Source organism: Balaenoptera borealis (assembly GCF_965194805.1).
Source record: "Balaenoptera borealis genome assembly, chromosome: 19".
Classification (NCBI taxonomy): Eukaryota; Metazoa; Chordata; class Mammalia; order Artiodactyla; family Balaenopteridae; genus Balaenoptera; species Balaenoptera borealis.
The window spans coordinates 30,277,546-30,292,444 of record NC_138878.1 but is presented as its reverse complement, the minus strand read 5'-3'; the positions used below and the strand labels follow the sequence as shown (position 1 = coordinate 30,292,444).

General features: G+C 35.5%; 1 protein-coding gene across 19 annotated transcripts in view; it reads left to right on the top strand.

Moving 5' to 3' along the window:
* Positions 1-14,899, top strand: part of CHD9 (chromodomain helicase DNA binding protein 9) — a 244,413-nt gene that overhangs the window by 176,593 nt on the left and 52,921 nt on the right. For all 19 annotated transcript variants that reach the window (XM_082366599.1, XM_082366596.1, XM_082366598.1 and 16 more), the window contains one exon: positions 10,737-10,847. In XM_082366599.1, coding sequence (XP_082222725.1) covers positions 10,737-10,847 — 111 coding nt within the window. The remainder of the gene's footprint in view (positions 1-10,736; positions 10,848-14,899) is intronic.

The window sequence follows — 14,899 nt, the reverse complement described above, 5'->3', positions numbered from 1 at the left end:
AATTATGGTTTTCTCAGGGTATATGCCCAGTAGTGGGATTGCTGGGTCGTATGGTAGTTCTATTTTTAGTTTTTGTGAATATATATTTTAAAAGCCATTTAATTGTGAAGTATAGTTTCTTCTGGGCAAGTTATTTTAATTATCAACAATTATAAGGTAGCAGCACAAAACTGATTATCTACTGTAACATAGAACTTTTTTTTTAAGATAAGCAACCATAAAGTAGTATGTTTCAAAAATCTAATTATTTCCTTTTAGCGACTTTTCATATTTAATGGCTTCTCAAGAGGCATGTATCAATGAAACTGTAGGACAAAATAAAACCCTGTGAACTTCAGTGAACTTTCCATTGTTCCTGAAAATTCATGAGCTTATATTAATGAAGATTTGAAAATGTGGATATTGTTTGTCATCAATTAGGAGAAATTCCTTTGTGAATTAACAAAATGAAGTCCCCTCATAGATTTGGAATTACTTGGGTTTAGTTAAGATGTCTGTTACCCATATTCATACCATGTTGATGAATTGTCATCATATACTTCTATGCAGGAGATGATGGCTGTCTACTTTTCATTTCATCAAACTAGTTAACCTTTACTCTTTTAACTTGATTATGAGTTTTTAGAATATGTGGTTTGTCATTAAGAGGTATCTCACTGTATTATTTTCTGTTGCCACTGTAACAAATTACCACAAATTTAGTGGCTTAAAACAACACAGATTTATTCTTTTATAGTTCTGAGTGCCAGAACCCCAAAATGAGTCTTACAGGGCTAAAATTAAGATGTCAGCAGGGCTGATTTCTTCTGGAGGCTTTAGGAGAGGATCAGTTTCTTATGTCTTCCAGCTTTTAAGAGTGCCTACATTTCTTGGTTGTGACCACATTATTCCAGTCTCAGCTTCTCTTGTCACACAGCCTTTTCCTGTTCTGTAGTGAAATCTCCTGTTCTTTCCTCTTGCATTCAGGACAGTTGTGATTGAATTTAGGGCCTGCCTTGATAATATGGTCTAATCTCCCCATTTCAGGATCCTTAACTTAAGCACATCTGCCAAGGCTCTTTTGCCATATAAACTAACATTCACAAGGTTCCAGGAATTAAGACCTAAATATCTTTGCAAGCCATTATTCAGCCTACCACACTCATCACTTCAAAGAAATAAAAAATTGCTTTTTTTAGTAGTTTCATAATAATAAAGCTATAGTTTAGAACAAACAAAAAAAGGGAATTTAAATTCATTTTGTTAAAGCATTTATTTCTGTGACTTGTTTCGTAAATATGCCAGAAAAATGCATACTTTTAAATATTTATAATAGTTAAATACTTCCTACAAACAAGCATCTTAATAACCCAGTCTCAAAAGAATGTTTGATGGAATGAATATTACTTGGTAAACAATGTCATGAACAGACATGGCAAAGTTGAGCAAGAAGCTTTTAGGATTTTAGTTTTTTTCCTTCTCATTTTTTATTTTATTTATTTATTTGTTTGTTTGTTTATTTTTGCCATGCCGCGTGGCATGGGGGATCTTAGTTCCCTGACCAAGCATCAAACCCGCTCCCCCTGAAGTGGAAGCACAGAGTCTTAAACACTGGATTGCCAGGGAAGTCCTGTCCTACTACTTTTTTAGATGTTTTATAAACATTCAAACTACAAAAATAGAATAGTATAATGAGAGCTGTGTATTTATCACCCAGCTTCAACAATTATTTACTCATACTAAACTTTCATCACCACCCTACCCATCTTTCATATTATTTTACTTTTTATTTTTTATTTTTTAAAATTTATTTTATTGAAGTATAGTTGGTTTACAATGTTGTGTTAATTTCTGCTGTACAGTAATGTAATTCAGTTATATATATATATATATATATATACACATGTCCTTTTCCATTTTGGTTTATTATGTGATATTGAATATAGTTCCCTGTGCTATACAGTAGAACCTTGCTGTTTATCCATTCTACATATAATAGTTTGCATATCATATTAATTTAAAGCAAACCCCAGACACAGTATCATCACTTCTATAAATGTTTCCATCTGTACCTCTAAAGATAAAGATTTCTTTAACACAACCATGATACTATTAATCACGTTTTAACATAAAATTAACACTAATTCCTTTTTTTTCTTCTTTTGGCCGCACCAGGCGGCTTGTGGGATCTTAATTCCCCGACCAGTGATTGAACCCACACCCTTGGCAGTGAGAGTGCAGAGTCCTAACCACAGGACCGCCAGGGAATTCCCAACACTAGTTCCTGATATCATCAATTTCCCAGTGTTAAAATTTTCAGTTATCTTGAATGTCATAAATGGCTTCTTTGCTTGTAATAGTTTTATTACCTTTCCTATGTGTAATTTTCTTTATTTTAAAGTTCCATCAAAATGGGTTCTTTAATGAAGATTTTTATCATTTCATTATATCCCAGATAATTAGGCATTGTCCTACAGCCATTCACTAATTATATTCTCCTTTGAAAATCATTTTATGTGGCCATATTCTTCCATTTATTCTTTTTTTTTTCAACATCTTTATTGCAGTATAATTGCTCTACAATGGTGCATTAGCTTCTGCTCTATGACAGTGAATCAACCATACGTATACACATATCCCCATATCCCCTCCTTCTTGTGTCTCCCTCCCACCCTCCCTATCCCACCCCTCTAGGTGGTCACAAAGCATGGAGCTGATCTCCCTGTGATATGCACCTGCTTCCCACCAGCCATCCATTCTACATTTGGTAGTGTATATATGTCCATGCCATTCTCTCACTTCGTCCCAGCTTACCCTTCTCCCTCCCCGTGTCCTCAAGTCCATTCTCTACATCTGCGTCTTTATTCTTATCCTGCCCCTAGGTTCTTCAGAACCTTTTTTTTTTAGATCCCATATATATGTGTTAGCGTACGGTGTTTGTTTTTCTCTTTCTGACTTACTTCACTCTGTATGACAGACTCTGGGTCCATCCACCTCACTACAAATAATTCAATTTTGTTTCTTTTTATGGCTGAGTAATATCCCATTGTATATATGTGCCACATCTTCTTTATCCATTCATCCGATAATGGACATTTAGGTTGCTTCCATGTCCTGGCTATTGTAAATAGAGCTGCAATGAACATTTTGGTTCATGACTCTTTTTGAATGATGGTTTTCTCAGGGTATATGCCCAGTAGTGGGATTGCTAGGTCGTATGGTAGTTCTATTTTTAGTTTATTAAGGAACCTACATACTTTTCTCCATAGTGGCTGTATCAATGTACACTCCCACCAACAGTGCAAGAGGGTTCCCTTTCCTCCACACCTTCTCCAGCATTTATTGTTTGTAGATTTTTTGATGATGGCCATTCTGACCCGTGTGAGGTGATAACTCATTGTAGTTTTGATTTGCATTTCTCTAATGATTAGTGATACTGACCATCCTTTCATGTGTTTGTTGGCAATCTCTGTATCTTCATTGGAGAAATGTCTATTTAGGTCTTCTGCCCATTTTTGGATTGGGTGTTTTGTTTTTTTGATGTTGAGCTGCATGAGCTGCTTGTATATTTTGGAGATTAATCCTTTGTCAGTTGCTTCGTTTGCAAATATTTTCTCCCATTCTGAGGGTTGTCTTTTCATCTTGTTTATGGTTTCCTTTGCTGTGCAAAATTTTTAAGTTTCACTAGGTCCCATTTGTTTGTTTTTGTTTTTATTTCCCTTTCTCTAGGAGGTGAGTCAAAAAGGATCTTGCTGTGATTTATGTCATAGAGTGTTCTGCCTATGTTTTCCTCTGAGAGTTTTATAGTGTCTGGCTTTACATTTAGGTCTTTAATCCATTTTGAGTCTATTTTTGTGTATGGTGTTAGGTAGTGTTCTAATTTCTTTCTTTTACATGTAGCTGTCCAGTTTTCCCAACACCACTTAAGGAACAGGATATCTTTTCTCCATTGTATATTCTTGCCTCCTTTATCAAAGATAAGGTGACCATATGTGCGTGGGTTTATCTCTGGGCTTTCTCTCCTGTTCCATTGATCTATATTTCTGTTTTTGTGCCAGTACCATACTGTCTTGATTACTGTAGCTTTGTAGTATAGTCTGAAGTCTGGGAGCCTGATTCCTCCTGCTCTGTTTCTCTTTCTCAAGATTGCTTTGGCTGTTCGGGGTCTTTTGTGTTTCCATACAAATTGTGAAATTTTTTGTTCTAGTTCTGTGAAAAACACCATTGGTAGTTTGATAGGGATTGCATTGAATCTGTAGATTGCTTTGGGTAGTATAGTCATGTTCACAATGTTGATTCTTCCAATCCAAGAACATGGTATATCTCTCCATGTGTTTGTATCATCTTTAATTTTTTTCATCAGTGTCTTATAGTTTTCTGCATACAGGTCTTTTGTCTCCTTAGGTAGGTTTATTCAGAGGTATTTTATTCTTTTTGTTGCAGTGGTAAATGGGAGTGTTTCCTTAATTTCTCTTTCTGATTTTTCATCACTAGTGTATAGGAATGCAAGAGATTTCTGTGCATTAATTTTGTGTCCTGCTACTTTACCAAATTGATTAGCTCTAGTAGTTTTGTGGTAGCATCTTTAGGATCCTCTATGTATAGTATCATGTCATCTGCAAACAGTGACACTTTTTTACTTCTTTTCCAATTTGGATTCCTTTTATTTCTTTTTCTTCTGTGATTGCTGTGGCTAAAACTTCCAAAACTATGTTGAATAATAGTGGTGAGAGTGAGTAACCTTGTCTTGTTCCTAATCTTAGTGGAAATGGTTTCAGTTTTTCGCCATTGAGAACAGTGTTGGCTGTGGGTTTGTCATACGTGGCCTTTATTATGTTGAGGTAAATTGCCTCTGTGCCTATTTTCTGGACAGTTTTTATCATAAATGGGTGTTGAATTTTGTCAAAAGCTTTTTCTGCATCTATTGAGATGATCATATGGTTTTTCTCCTTCAATTTGTTAATATGGTTTATCACATTGATTCATTTGTGTATATTGATGAATCCTTACATTCCTGGGATAAACCCCACTTGATCAGGGTGTATGATCCTTTTAATGTGCTGCTGGATTCTGTTTGCTAATATTTTGTTGAGATTTTGGCATCTATGTTCATCAGTGATATTGGCCTGTAGTTTTCTTTCTTTGTGACATCTTTGTCTGGTTTTGGTATCAGGGTGATGGTGACCTCGTAGAATGAGTTTGGGAGTGTTCCTCCCTCTGCTATATTTTTGAAGAGTTTGAGAAGGATAGGTGTTAACTTTTCTCTTAATGTTTGATAGAATTCACCTGTGAAGCCATCTGGTCCTGGGCTTTTGTTTGTTGGAAGATTTTTAATCTTAGTCTCAATTTCAATGCTTGTGATTGGTCTGTTTATATTTCCTATTTCTTCCTGGTTCAGTCTCAGAAGGTTGTGCTTTTCTAAGAATTTGTCCATTTCTTCCTGGTTGTCCATTTTATTGGCATACAGTTACTTGTAGTAATCTCTCATGATCCTTTGTATTTCAGCAGTGTCAGTTATTACTTCTCCTTTTTCATTTCTAATTCTATTGATTTGAGTCTTCTCCCTTTTTTTCTTGATGAGTCTGGCTATTGGTTATCAATTTTGTTTATCTTCTCAAAGAAGTAGCTTTTACTTTTATTGATGTTTACTATCATTTCCTTCATTTCTTTTTCATTTATTTCTGATCTGATCTTTATGATTTCTTTCCTCCTGCAAACTTTGGGGTTTTTTTGCTCTTCTTTCTCTAATTGCTTTAGGTATAAGGTTTGGTTTTTTATTTGAGATGTTTCTTGTTTCTTGACATAGGATTGTATTGCTCTAAACTTCCCTCTTAGAACTGCTTTTGCTGCATCCCATAGGTTTTGGGTCATCGTGTTTTCATTGTCATTTGTTTCTAGGTATTTTTTGATTTCCTCTTTGATTTCTTCAGTGATCCCTTGGTTATTTAGTAGTGTATTGTTTAGCCTCTATGGGTTTGTGTTTTTTACAGTTTTTTTCCTGTAATTGTTATCTAGTCTTATAGCATTGTGGTCGGAAAAGATACTTGATATGATTTCAGTTTTCTTAAATTTACCATGGCTTGATTTTGTGACCCAAGATATGATCTATCCTGGAAAATGTTCCATGAGCACTTGAGAAGAAAGTGTATTCTGTTGTTTTTGGATGGAATATCCTCTGATTATCAATTAAGTCCATCTTGTTTAGTGTATCATTTAAAGCTTGTGTTTCCTTATTTATTTTCATTTTGGATGATCTGTCCATTGGTGAAAGTGGGGTGTTAAAAGTACCCTACTATTTTTTTTTTTTTTCAATATATTTATTTATTTTTGGCTGTGTTGGGTCTTCGTTGCTGTGCGAGGGCTTTCTCTAAGTTGTGGCAAGCGGGGGCCACTCTTCATCGCGGTGCGCGGGCCTCTCACTATCGCGGCCTCTCTTGTTGCGGAGCACAGGCTCCAGACGCGCAGGCTCAGTAATTGTGGCTCACGGGCCCAGCTGCTCCGCGGCATGTGGGATCTTCCCAGACCAGGGCTCGAACCCGTGTCCCCTGCATTGGCAGGCGGATTCTCAACCACTGCGCCACCAGGGAAGCCCTACCCTACTATTATTGTGTTAGTCAATTTCCCCTTTTATGGCTGTTAACATTTGCCTTATGTACTGAGGTGCTCCTATATTGGCTACATAAATATTTACAATTGTTATATCTTCTTCTTGGATTAATCCCTTGATCATTATGTAGTGTCCTTCTTTGTCTCATGTAATAGTCTTTATTTTAAATTCTATTTTGTCTGATAAGAGAATTGCTACTCCAGCTTTCTTTTGATTTCCATTTGCATGGAATATCTTTTTCCATCCCCTCACTTTCAGTCTGTATGTGTCCCTAGGTCTTAGGTGGGTCTTTTGTAGATAGCATATATACGGGTCTTGTTTTTGTATCCATTCAGCCAGTCTTTGTCTTTTGGTTGGAGCATTTAATCCATATATATTTAAGGAAATTATCGACATATATGTTCCTATTACCATTTTCTTAATTGTTTTGGGTTTGTTATTGTAGGTCTTTTCCTCCTCTTGTGTTTCCTGCCTAGAGAAGTTCCTTTAGCATTTGTTGTAAAGCTGGTTTCATGGTGCTGAATTCTTGCTCGTCTGTAAAGGTTTTAATTTCTCCTTCGAATCTGAATGAGATCCTTGCTGGGTAGAGTAATCTTAGTTGTAGGTTTTTCCCTTTCATCACTTTAAGTATGTCCCGCTACGCCCTTCTGGCTTGCAGAGTTTCTGCTGAAAGATAAGCTGTTAACCTTATGGGGATTCCCTTGTATGTTATTTGTTGCTTTTCCCTTGCTGCTTTTAATATTTTTTCTTTGTATTTAATTTTTGATAGTTTGATTAATATGTGTCTTGGCATGTTTCTCTTTGGATTTATCCCGTATGGGACTCTGTGCTTGGACTTGATTGACTATTTCCTTTCCCATATTAGGGAACCTTTCAACTATAATCTCTTCAAATATTTTCTCAGTCCCCTTTTCTCTTCTTCTCCTGGGACCCCCATAATTCGAATGTTGGTGCGTTTAATGTTGTCCCAGAGGTCTCTGAGACTGTCCTGAATTCTTTTCACTCTTTTTTCTTTATTCTGCTCTGCGGTAGTTATTTCCACTATTTTATCTTCCAGGTCACTTATCTGTTCTTCTGCCTCAGTTATTCTGCTCTTGATTCCTTCTAGAGAATTTTTAATTTCATTTATTGTGTTGGTCATCATTGTTTGCTCTGTAGTTCTTCTAGGTCCTTGTTAAACGTTTCTCGTATCTTCTCCATTCTATTTCCAAGACTTTGGATCATCTTTACTATCATTACTCTGAATTCTTTTTCAGGTAGCCTGCCTATTTCCTCTTCATTTGTTTGGTCTGGTGGGTTTTTACTTTGCTCCTTCATCTGCTGTTTATTTCTCTGTCTTCCCATTTTGCTTAACTTACTGCGTTTGGGGTCTCCTTTTCACAGGCTACAGGTTCGTAGTTCCCATTGTTTTTGGTGTCTGCCCCCAGTGGGTAAGGTTGGTTCAGTGAGTTGTGTAGTCTTCCTGGTGGAGGGGACTGGTGCCTGTGTTCTGGTGGATGAGACTGGATCTTGTCTTCCTGGTGGGCAGGACTGCGTCCAGTGGTGTGTTTTGTGGTGTCTGTGAACTTACTATGATTTTAGGCAGCCTGTCTGCTAATGGGTGGGGTTGTTTTCCTGTCTTGCTAATTGTTTGGCATAGGGTGTCCAGCACTGGAGCTTGCTGGTTATTGAGTGGAGCTGGGTGTTAGCGTTGAGATGGAGATCTCTGGGAGAGCTCTCGCCAATTGATATTACGTGGGGCCGGGAGGTCTCTGCGGGACCAGTGTCCTGAACTTGGCTCTCCCACCTCAGAGGCTCAGGCCTGACAGCCGCTTGGAGCACCAAGACCTTGTCAGCCACATGGCTGGCGAAACTGGGCTATGAGTTGGGTGTCAGCCACTGCCCTGTTGTAGCTCTGTCTCAGCTGTCTCCAAAGGTCACCCAGATACATTGGGTTATTCCACCATTCCTCAGAACTTGCACATGCCAGTCTGGGATTTGTATATGTCCTCCTTATACTCTTCATTGAAATACCTTGCATTCATGGTAGTGAGAAATATGCTAATAGTATTGGTTCTCTTCAGTTCAGAGACTGGAACAGTCTGAGCCTTCATGTGGCCGGGTAGGAGCAGCTGGCCAACGGTCCCAAAGTGTTCACATGTCAGATTCCAGGAGGGCTTTCTGCAGCGCCCGAACAGTAGTCCCAAGCAGCCGCTCCCCTCAGCTGCAGCACTCTGACTGGGGAACTCGGTTGGGCCTTCAAACGAGGATTTCTGCCGGCCCTACAGGCTGACTTCCCCACCCAGGCAAGGAGCTGAGGAGAGTGTCTCCCGACTCCATCTCACCAGAGGAGCGGACCCCTGGAAGCTCCTTCCATTTATCCTTGTACAAGTTTAGCATGCATCTTTCAAGCCCTTTTCTTAAATCATTTTATATCTTTGCTATGTATTTCATTTTTATAAAGCACTTTGATAACTTTTCTTTGAAGCAGCATATCTATTTTTAGGAACTTAAGTTGCAAATAATGGTTATTTATGAATCACAGTGTTGAACTGTAATATCTAAAGTTAGGCCCAATGAAAAGATTTTATAATTTCTGCAACATTTAAGAAAATAAATCATTTATATTTTCTTTTATTCTTCTGTAATTTCTTAAGTTTTTACAATGCTTATGCAGTACTTTTTTGTAAGTTTTTAAAATAAAGATAGGCAGTGACTCATTTTTCTGTATTTCTCATATTCTGTATTGCATTTTTTAGGAGACATATCTATGTAAAAATGGGATGGAAATAAAGTAGGAGAATACCAGAAAATGAACTGTCTAGGGCACATAGGTTTGAAATTCTTCTTGTAACCTAATTTCTTAATATTCATGTAGTATTTCTTTTTTTAAAAAAAGTTAATTTATTTATTTTGGCTGCACTGGGTCTTCATTGTAGCCCGCAGGCTCTCTAGTTGTGACGTGAGGGCTCTAAAGCGTGCAGGCTCAGTAGTTGCAGTGCATGAGCTTAGTTGAGGTACGTGGGATCTTAGTTGCCCCACCATGGATTGAACCCAGGCCCCCTGCGTTGGGAGTGTGGAGTCGTAACCACTGGACCACCTGGGAAGTCCCTATTCGTGTCGTAGTTCCTTTCTTTTTTTTTTTTTTTTTTTTTGATTTTTTTTTAACATCTTTATCAGAGTATAATTGCTTTACAATGGTATGTTAGTTTCTGCTTTATAACAAAGTGAATCAGCTATACATATACATATATCCCCATATCTCCTCCCTCTTGCGTCTCCCTCCCACCCCTCTAGGTGGTCACAAAGCACTGACTGATCTCCCTGTGCTATACAGCTGCTTCCCACTAGCTATCTATTTTATATTTGGTAGTGTATATATGTCCATGCCACTCTCTCACTTCGTCCCAGCTTACCCTTCCTCCTCCCTGTGTGCTCAAGTCCATTCTCTACGTCTGCGTCTTTATTCCTGTCCTGCCCCTAGGTTCTTCAGAACCATTTTTTTTTTTTTTTTTTTAGATTCCATATATATGTGTCAGCATACAGTATTCGTTTTTCTCTTTCTGACTTACTTCACTCTGTATGACAGACTCTAGGTCCATCCACCTCACCACAAATAACTCAATTTCGTTTCTTTTTATGGCTGAGTAATATTCCGTTTTATGTATGTGCCACATCTTTATCCATTCATCTGTCGATGGACACTTAGGTTGCTTCCGTGTGCTGGCTATTGTAAATAGTGCTGCAATGAACATTGTGGTACATGACTCTTTTTGAATTATGATTTTCTCAGGGTATATGCCCAGTAGTGGGATTGCTGGGTTGTTGTGTAGTATTTCTAAAATGCAGTTTTGTATCCTGTGTGGTTTTTTGACCAAAAAGATTTGATCCCTGCTTACCCAAAGTTTAAAAGTCAAACAACAATAATAACTTCTTTAACTTTGCTCCTAAAACTCTAGCCTGTGTTGGTATTAAGCCTTTTGCCTTAAGCAGATGCTGTGCTATGTTTCAGACCATCATAGTTTGAAACGTACTTTGAGTGTATGTGTGTATATGCTGAATTCAAATTCTATCCACACTAAATGTGAAGAGATAAGGTTTTAGATATACTTTGATAGATTTTTCCTCTAAGTTTCAAAACATTTTGAAAAACTACCATTATGTATTTCAGGCAAGTTTTGTGGCATCTGGAAACCGAACAGATATTTCCTTAGATGATCCCAACTTCTGGCAAAAATGGGCGAAAAAGGCAGAAATAGATATAGATGCCATCAGTGGTAGAGTAAGTATTTATTTCCCTTTAAAAAAAATTACCTCTGGGAATACCTTGGTAATATTATTATAATATTTTAAGGTGTTCAACTGTGTACTTACTGAAATAAATTTATTTGCATAAATAAATTGATACAGGGCAGTAGAATGATAACATTGAGTCAGGCACTGCTTCAGTTTAATTCTTCTGATATTTGTCGTGATAGGTTGTAATACAGGGAAAGTTTAATTTTGGAGGTTATTTATGTTCTTAAAATTATAATGTATTTTTTAACTTTTAAAATGTCTTCAAATAATGGATTACTTTTATTTCGCTTTTTCACCTTCTTTTTGTTATTTTGGTGTCAGATACCATTAATGATGATCTAGTCAAATACAAAACGAGAAATAAAAAGCAGTCAAGAAAGTGGCATCTTCAAAATCTGACAACCATAAAAAATTTAAGATCCAATCCTACTTACGTACATAGATCTAGCTATGCTTAGTAAATATTATGAAATTAAAAAAATAAAGAAAGTGGCATTTTTAAAGTGTTTCTTTTATAACATCCCTTGGAGTTAAGGAAGAAAGGGCCAAAAAGCTAGCACAGAATTCATGGAACTGATAATAACGTAACTGTTCACTTCAAAAGACACCTACCTGTCTAATAATTTATAGGAATCAATGTTTGTGAGGCTTACCTACTGCCAAAATAACTGCTAAATGATTAAAAGAAATTTATATTAAGCATTGATGCATGGTATCTATTTTAATAGATAACCTTACAAGATGTAAAACTTTACAACAAGGAATAATGCCACTGCCCAATAATAATTATTTAATATATTTTGGAAATATGTATAATTCTGTATGAAACATTATAAAAAAGTAAATTAGAAAGAGATATTTATTAAAATATTACTATTTTCATATTGACATGTTATATATGCCTTAAAAAGTCAATGGAATTTGCAAACCACTATAAAATTAATAGATGAATTAGTGAATTAACTGATAGAAGATAAATATGCCATTTAGCCTTCTTAAATATCAGCACTAACAGCAGTAGAAAAATATATGGAAGAGGAAGTCTACTTCGTAGTAGAAAAAAAGATTTAGAACACTTAGGGGAATACCTACTGGACGTATATGATTTCAGTAAAGTGAATTACCAAACTTAATTGTGAGATTTGTCAATTGGGAAGAAAAACTACATATTTTAAACATTTGTAGGTTGAGTTAATAAACATAGAAATGCAGCCCCAATCAAAATGTTAATAATTTGTTCATATAACCAGACAAAATCTAAAATTCCCCTGGAAGAATAAATACTCAACAATATTAAATCCACTTTTTGGAATCTGTCTTACAGCAGTAATCACACACGTACAAGATAATGTAGTACAGTGATGTACATCGCAACATTTTTCATTTTAGAAAAAAATTAGAAACTAATTGGTACTTTTATACTGTCTAACGCAGTAAGTAAAAATAATTATGTAGATCCCTATGTACTCACATAGAGCTCTAAGACAAGACAGTTAACTTTAGAAAGAGAGAGAAATAGAACAGTACTTACAGTGTGATGTTTGTTTATGATTTTTCAAAAGTATTATAGTGGTAATACACAGACACTCGTACATTTGTGCTGGATCCAGCTAGAGCACACTGTGAGCCAAGTACCATTCTCACATTAGGGCTAAAATGAACAAGACAGATGAACCACTGCTTCAATAGAGCTTACAAATTCTGGTGAGTAAGTAAACAAATATATAAGATAATTTCTGAGACTGAAGAAAATAAAATGGTAAGATGGTAGAGAATGCCTGGAGGAGTGGAGATAGCATTAGGGAAAGTGGTCAAGGGAGGTCACTCTGAGGGGACATCTGTGCTGAGACTTGAATGATGAGAACGAGCCAACAGTGTAAAGACATGAGATAAAAGCTTTCAAGGTAGAGGGAATGGCAGTGAGCCATTGTTTGAAATAAGCTTACTGTGTTCCAGAAATAGAAATGGCATTGTGTCAGAATGTAGGGAGGTAGTGAGAGTGGTGACAGGTTAGGTCAGAGAAGATAGGTATGGCTCATATCAATAGGGCCTTATAGATTATCCTAAGGAGTTATGGATTTTATAAATAAACTTATACAAGCATATAGTCATGTAATACTTTGCAGTTATGTTTTCTAATTTGTACTCTGTTTAAAAATTTTATAATTTTCTGACAAGAAGTACCATGAAGACAGACTGGCATTACTTACTATATGTGAAAACATAAAAGCATATTAACATATTATAAAGGAACCATGATACTGAGAGAAATGTATATAGAGCAAAGAATAGAATAAGAACAGGAGAAGATCAAATTGTAGGATGTAAATAAAGAAATAGCATTAGAGAAAAAGGGATTATTTAATAATCATGATTAGAATTTGAGTTAGCATTGGGGGAACATTTTAATAACATACTCTATACCAAGTAAACTCCAATTTGTGATAAAAAATTTATTTTTGAAACAAAGCATGAAAAAATAGAAAAACTAGATTTCTATTTTATCAAATATTTGGTGGGAAAACATTCTAAATTAGAAACAAACCACAACGGAAATAATCAAGCATATTCAAATATATGACTAAAAATTATGTAATGGAAAAATAAAAGTGCAATCAGACTGGTGACTATTTGTAGCAGAAGTATATATGAAAGTTAATATTTTTATTATATAAAAGCTAATGTAAATTGATCACAAGTAGAAATAAATCAAAATCTTAAAAGATTATGGGCAAAAGACACTTGAAAATTTACTCAAGAGAAAATACAATTATGGTTTGTTTTTTTTTTAAGTTGGGACCAGGGAAAGGGACAACTCTTTCTTTTTTTTAATTAAGTAATTATTTTTATTGAAGTAGGTTGATTTACGATGTTTTAGTTTCAGTGTTTGTTATAAATACATAATTTTTTTTCAGATTCTTTTAAGCTTATTACAAAATACTGAGTATAGTTCCCTGTGTTATACAGTAGGTCCTTGTCAGCTCTTTCTTACATAGAAGGTGCCAATTAATAAATGTAGAAGGAATAAGAGAAATAGAAAATCTCAATTAATCCACTCCATTGATGAATTCTAAAATTAGTGTGTAGAATTTAAGGAGAAACAGAATTTTTATATATCTTCAAAGTATATCTTCCAAAATATTTATTAATTACAAGAAGAAAACTAGTAAGTCTACAGTGGAAAAACTTAATAGAGAAGGTTAATGTCACCAGTATTAAGACATATTAACATTAGGTACCCCTTTAAACTCAGTGCACTGTGTTCATACTACTGTGGGACAGCAGAACCTACATGGTCTGGTCCCTGCTTCCCCTGCTAACGTTTACCCTCTCCTGCTCTAGGACTTGAACATAGAATACCTTTTCAGGTCCATTACTGTTTTCTTCACTTATAATGCCATGTCCTTCTTGGATGCCTAGCAAACTACTTCTCGTTCTTGAAGATCTCTTTCTAGTATCACTACTTTGTAAATCTTTCTGACTTTTTTGGCACCCATCTTATAAAATATTGCATCCTGAATAGCATTTATTTGTTTACACGTTAAACTGAGCCTCAAGAATGTGAATTTCTCATGAGCAGAAAGCTATCTTAGTCCCAGCCCATAACATAGTGCCTAACTTAGAGAAATTGCTCAGTGAAGATAAAAGTTTGTCAACTTAAGTTGTTTTGAATGAATTAAACTGCATTGAACATAGTGAGGTTCATACGCTTATTACCTTGCTAGTTGTATATTAGTGTAAGTCTTTTGGAAAGCACTGAAATATGATTCTAGATCCATAAAATAATTATGCCCTTTGATCAATATTTCCATTTCTGGATATTTCACTTCCTTTGGACTTATCTTTAGGATAAACTTAGATTACAAAGATTTACTTTTTAGCATTATATATTTTAAAAATTTAAAACAATCTATTTGTATTAATTCAAATTACATTATGAATTAATTAGGTAAAGAAAATTATGATGCATAAATTCAATTTAAAATATAGTTTATGGTTGTAGAAGCACAATACAGTAAATAAAGCCGTATACCA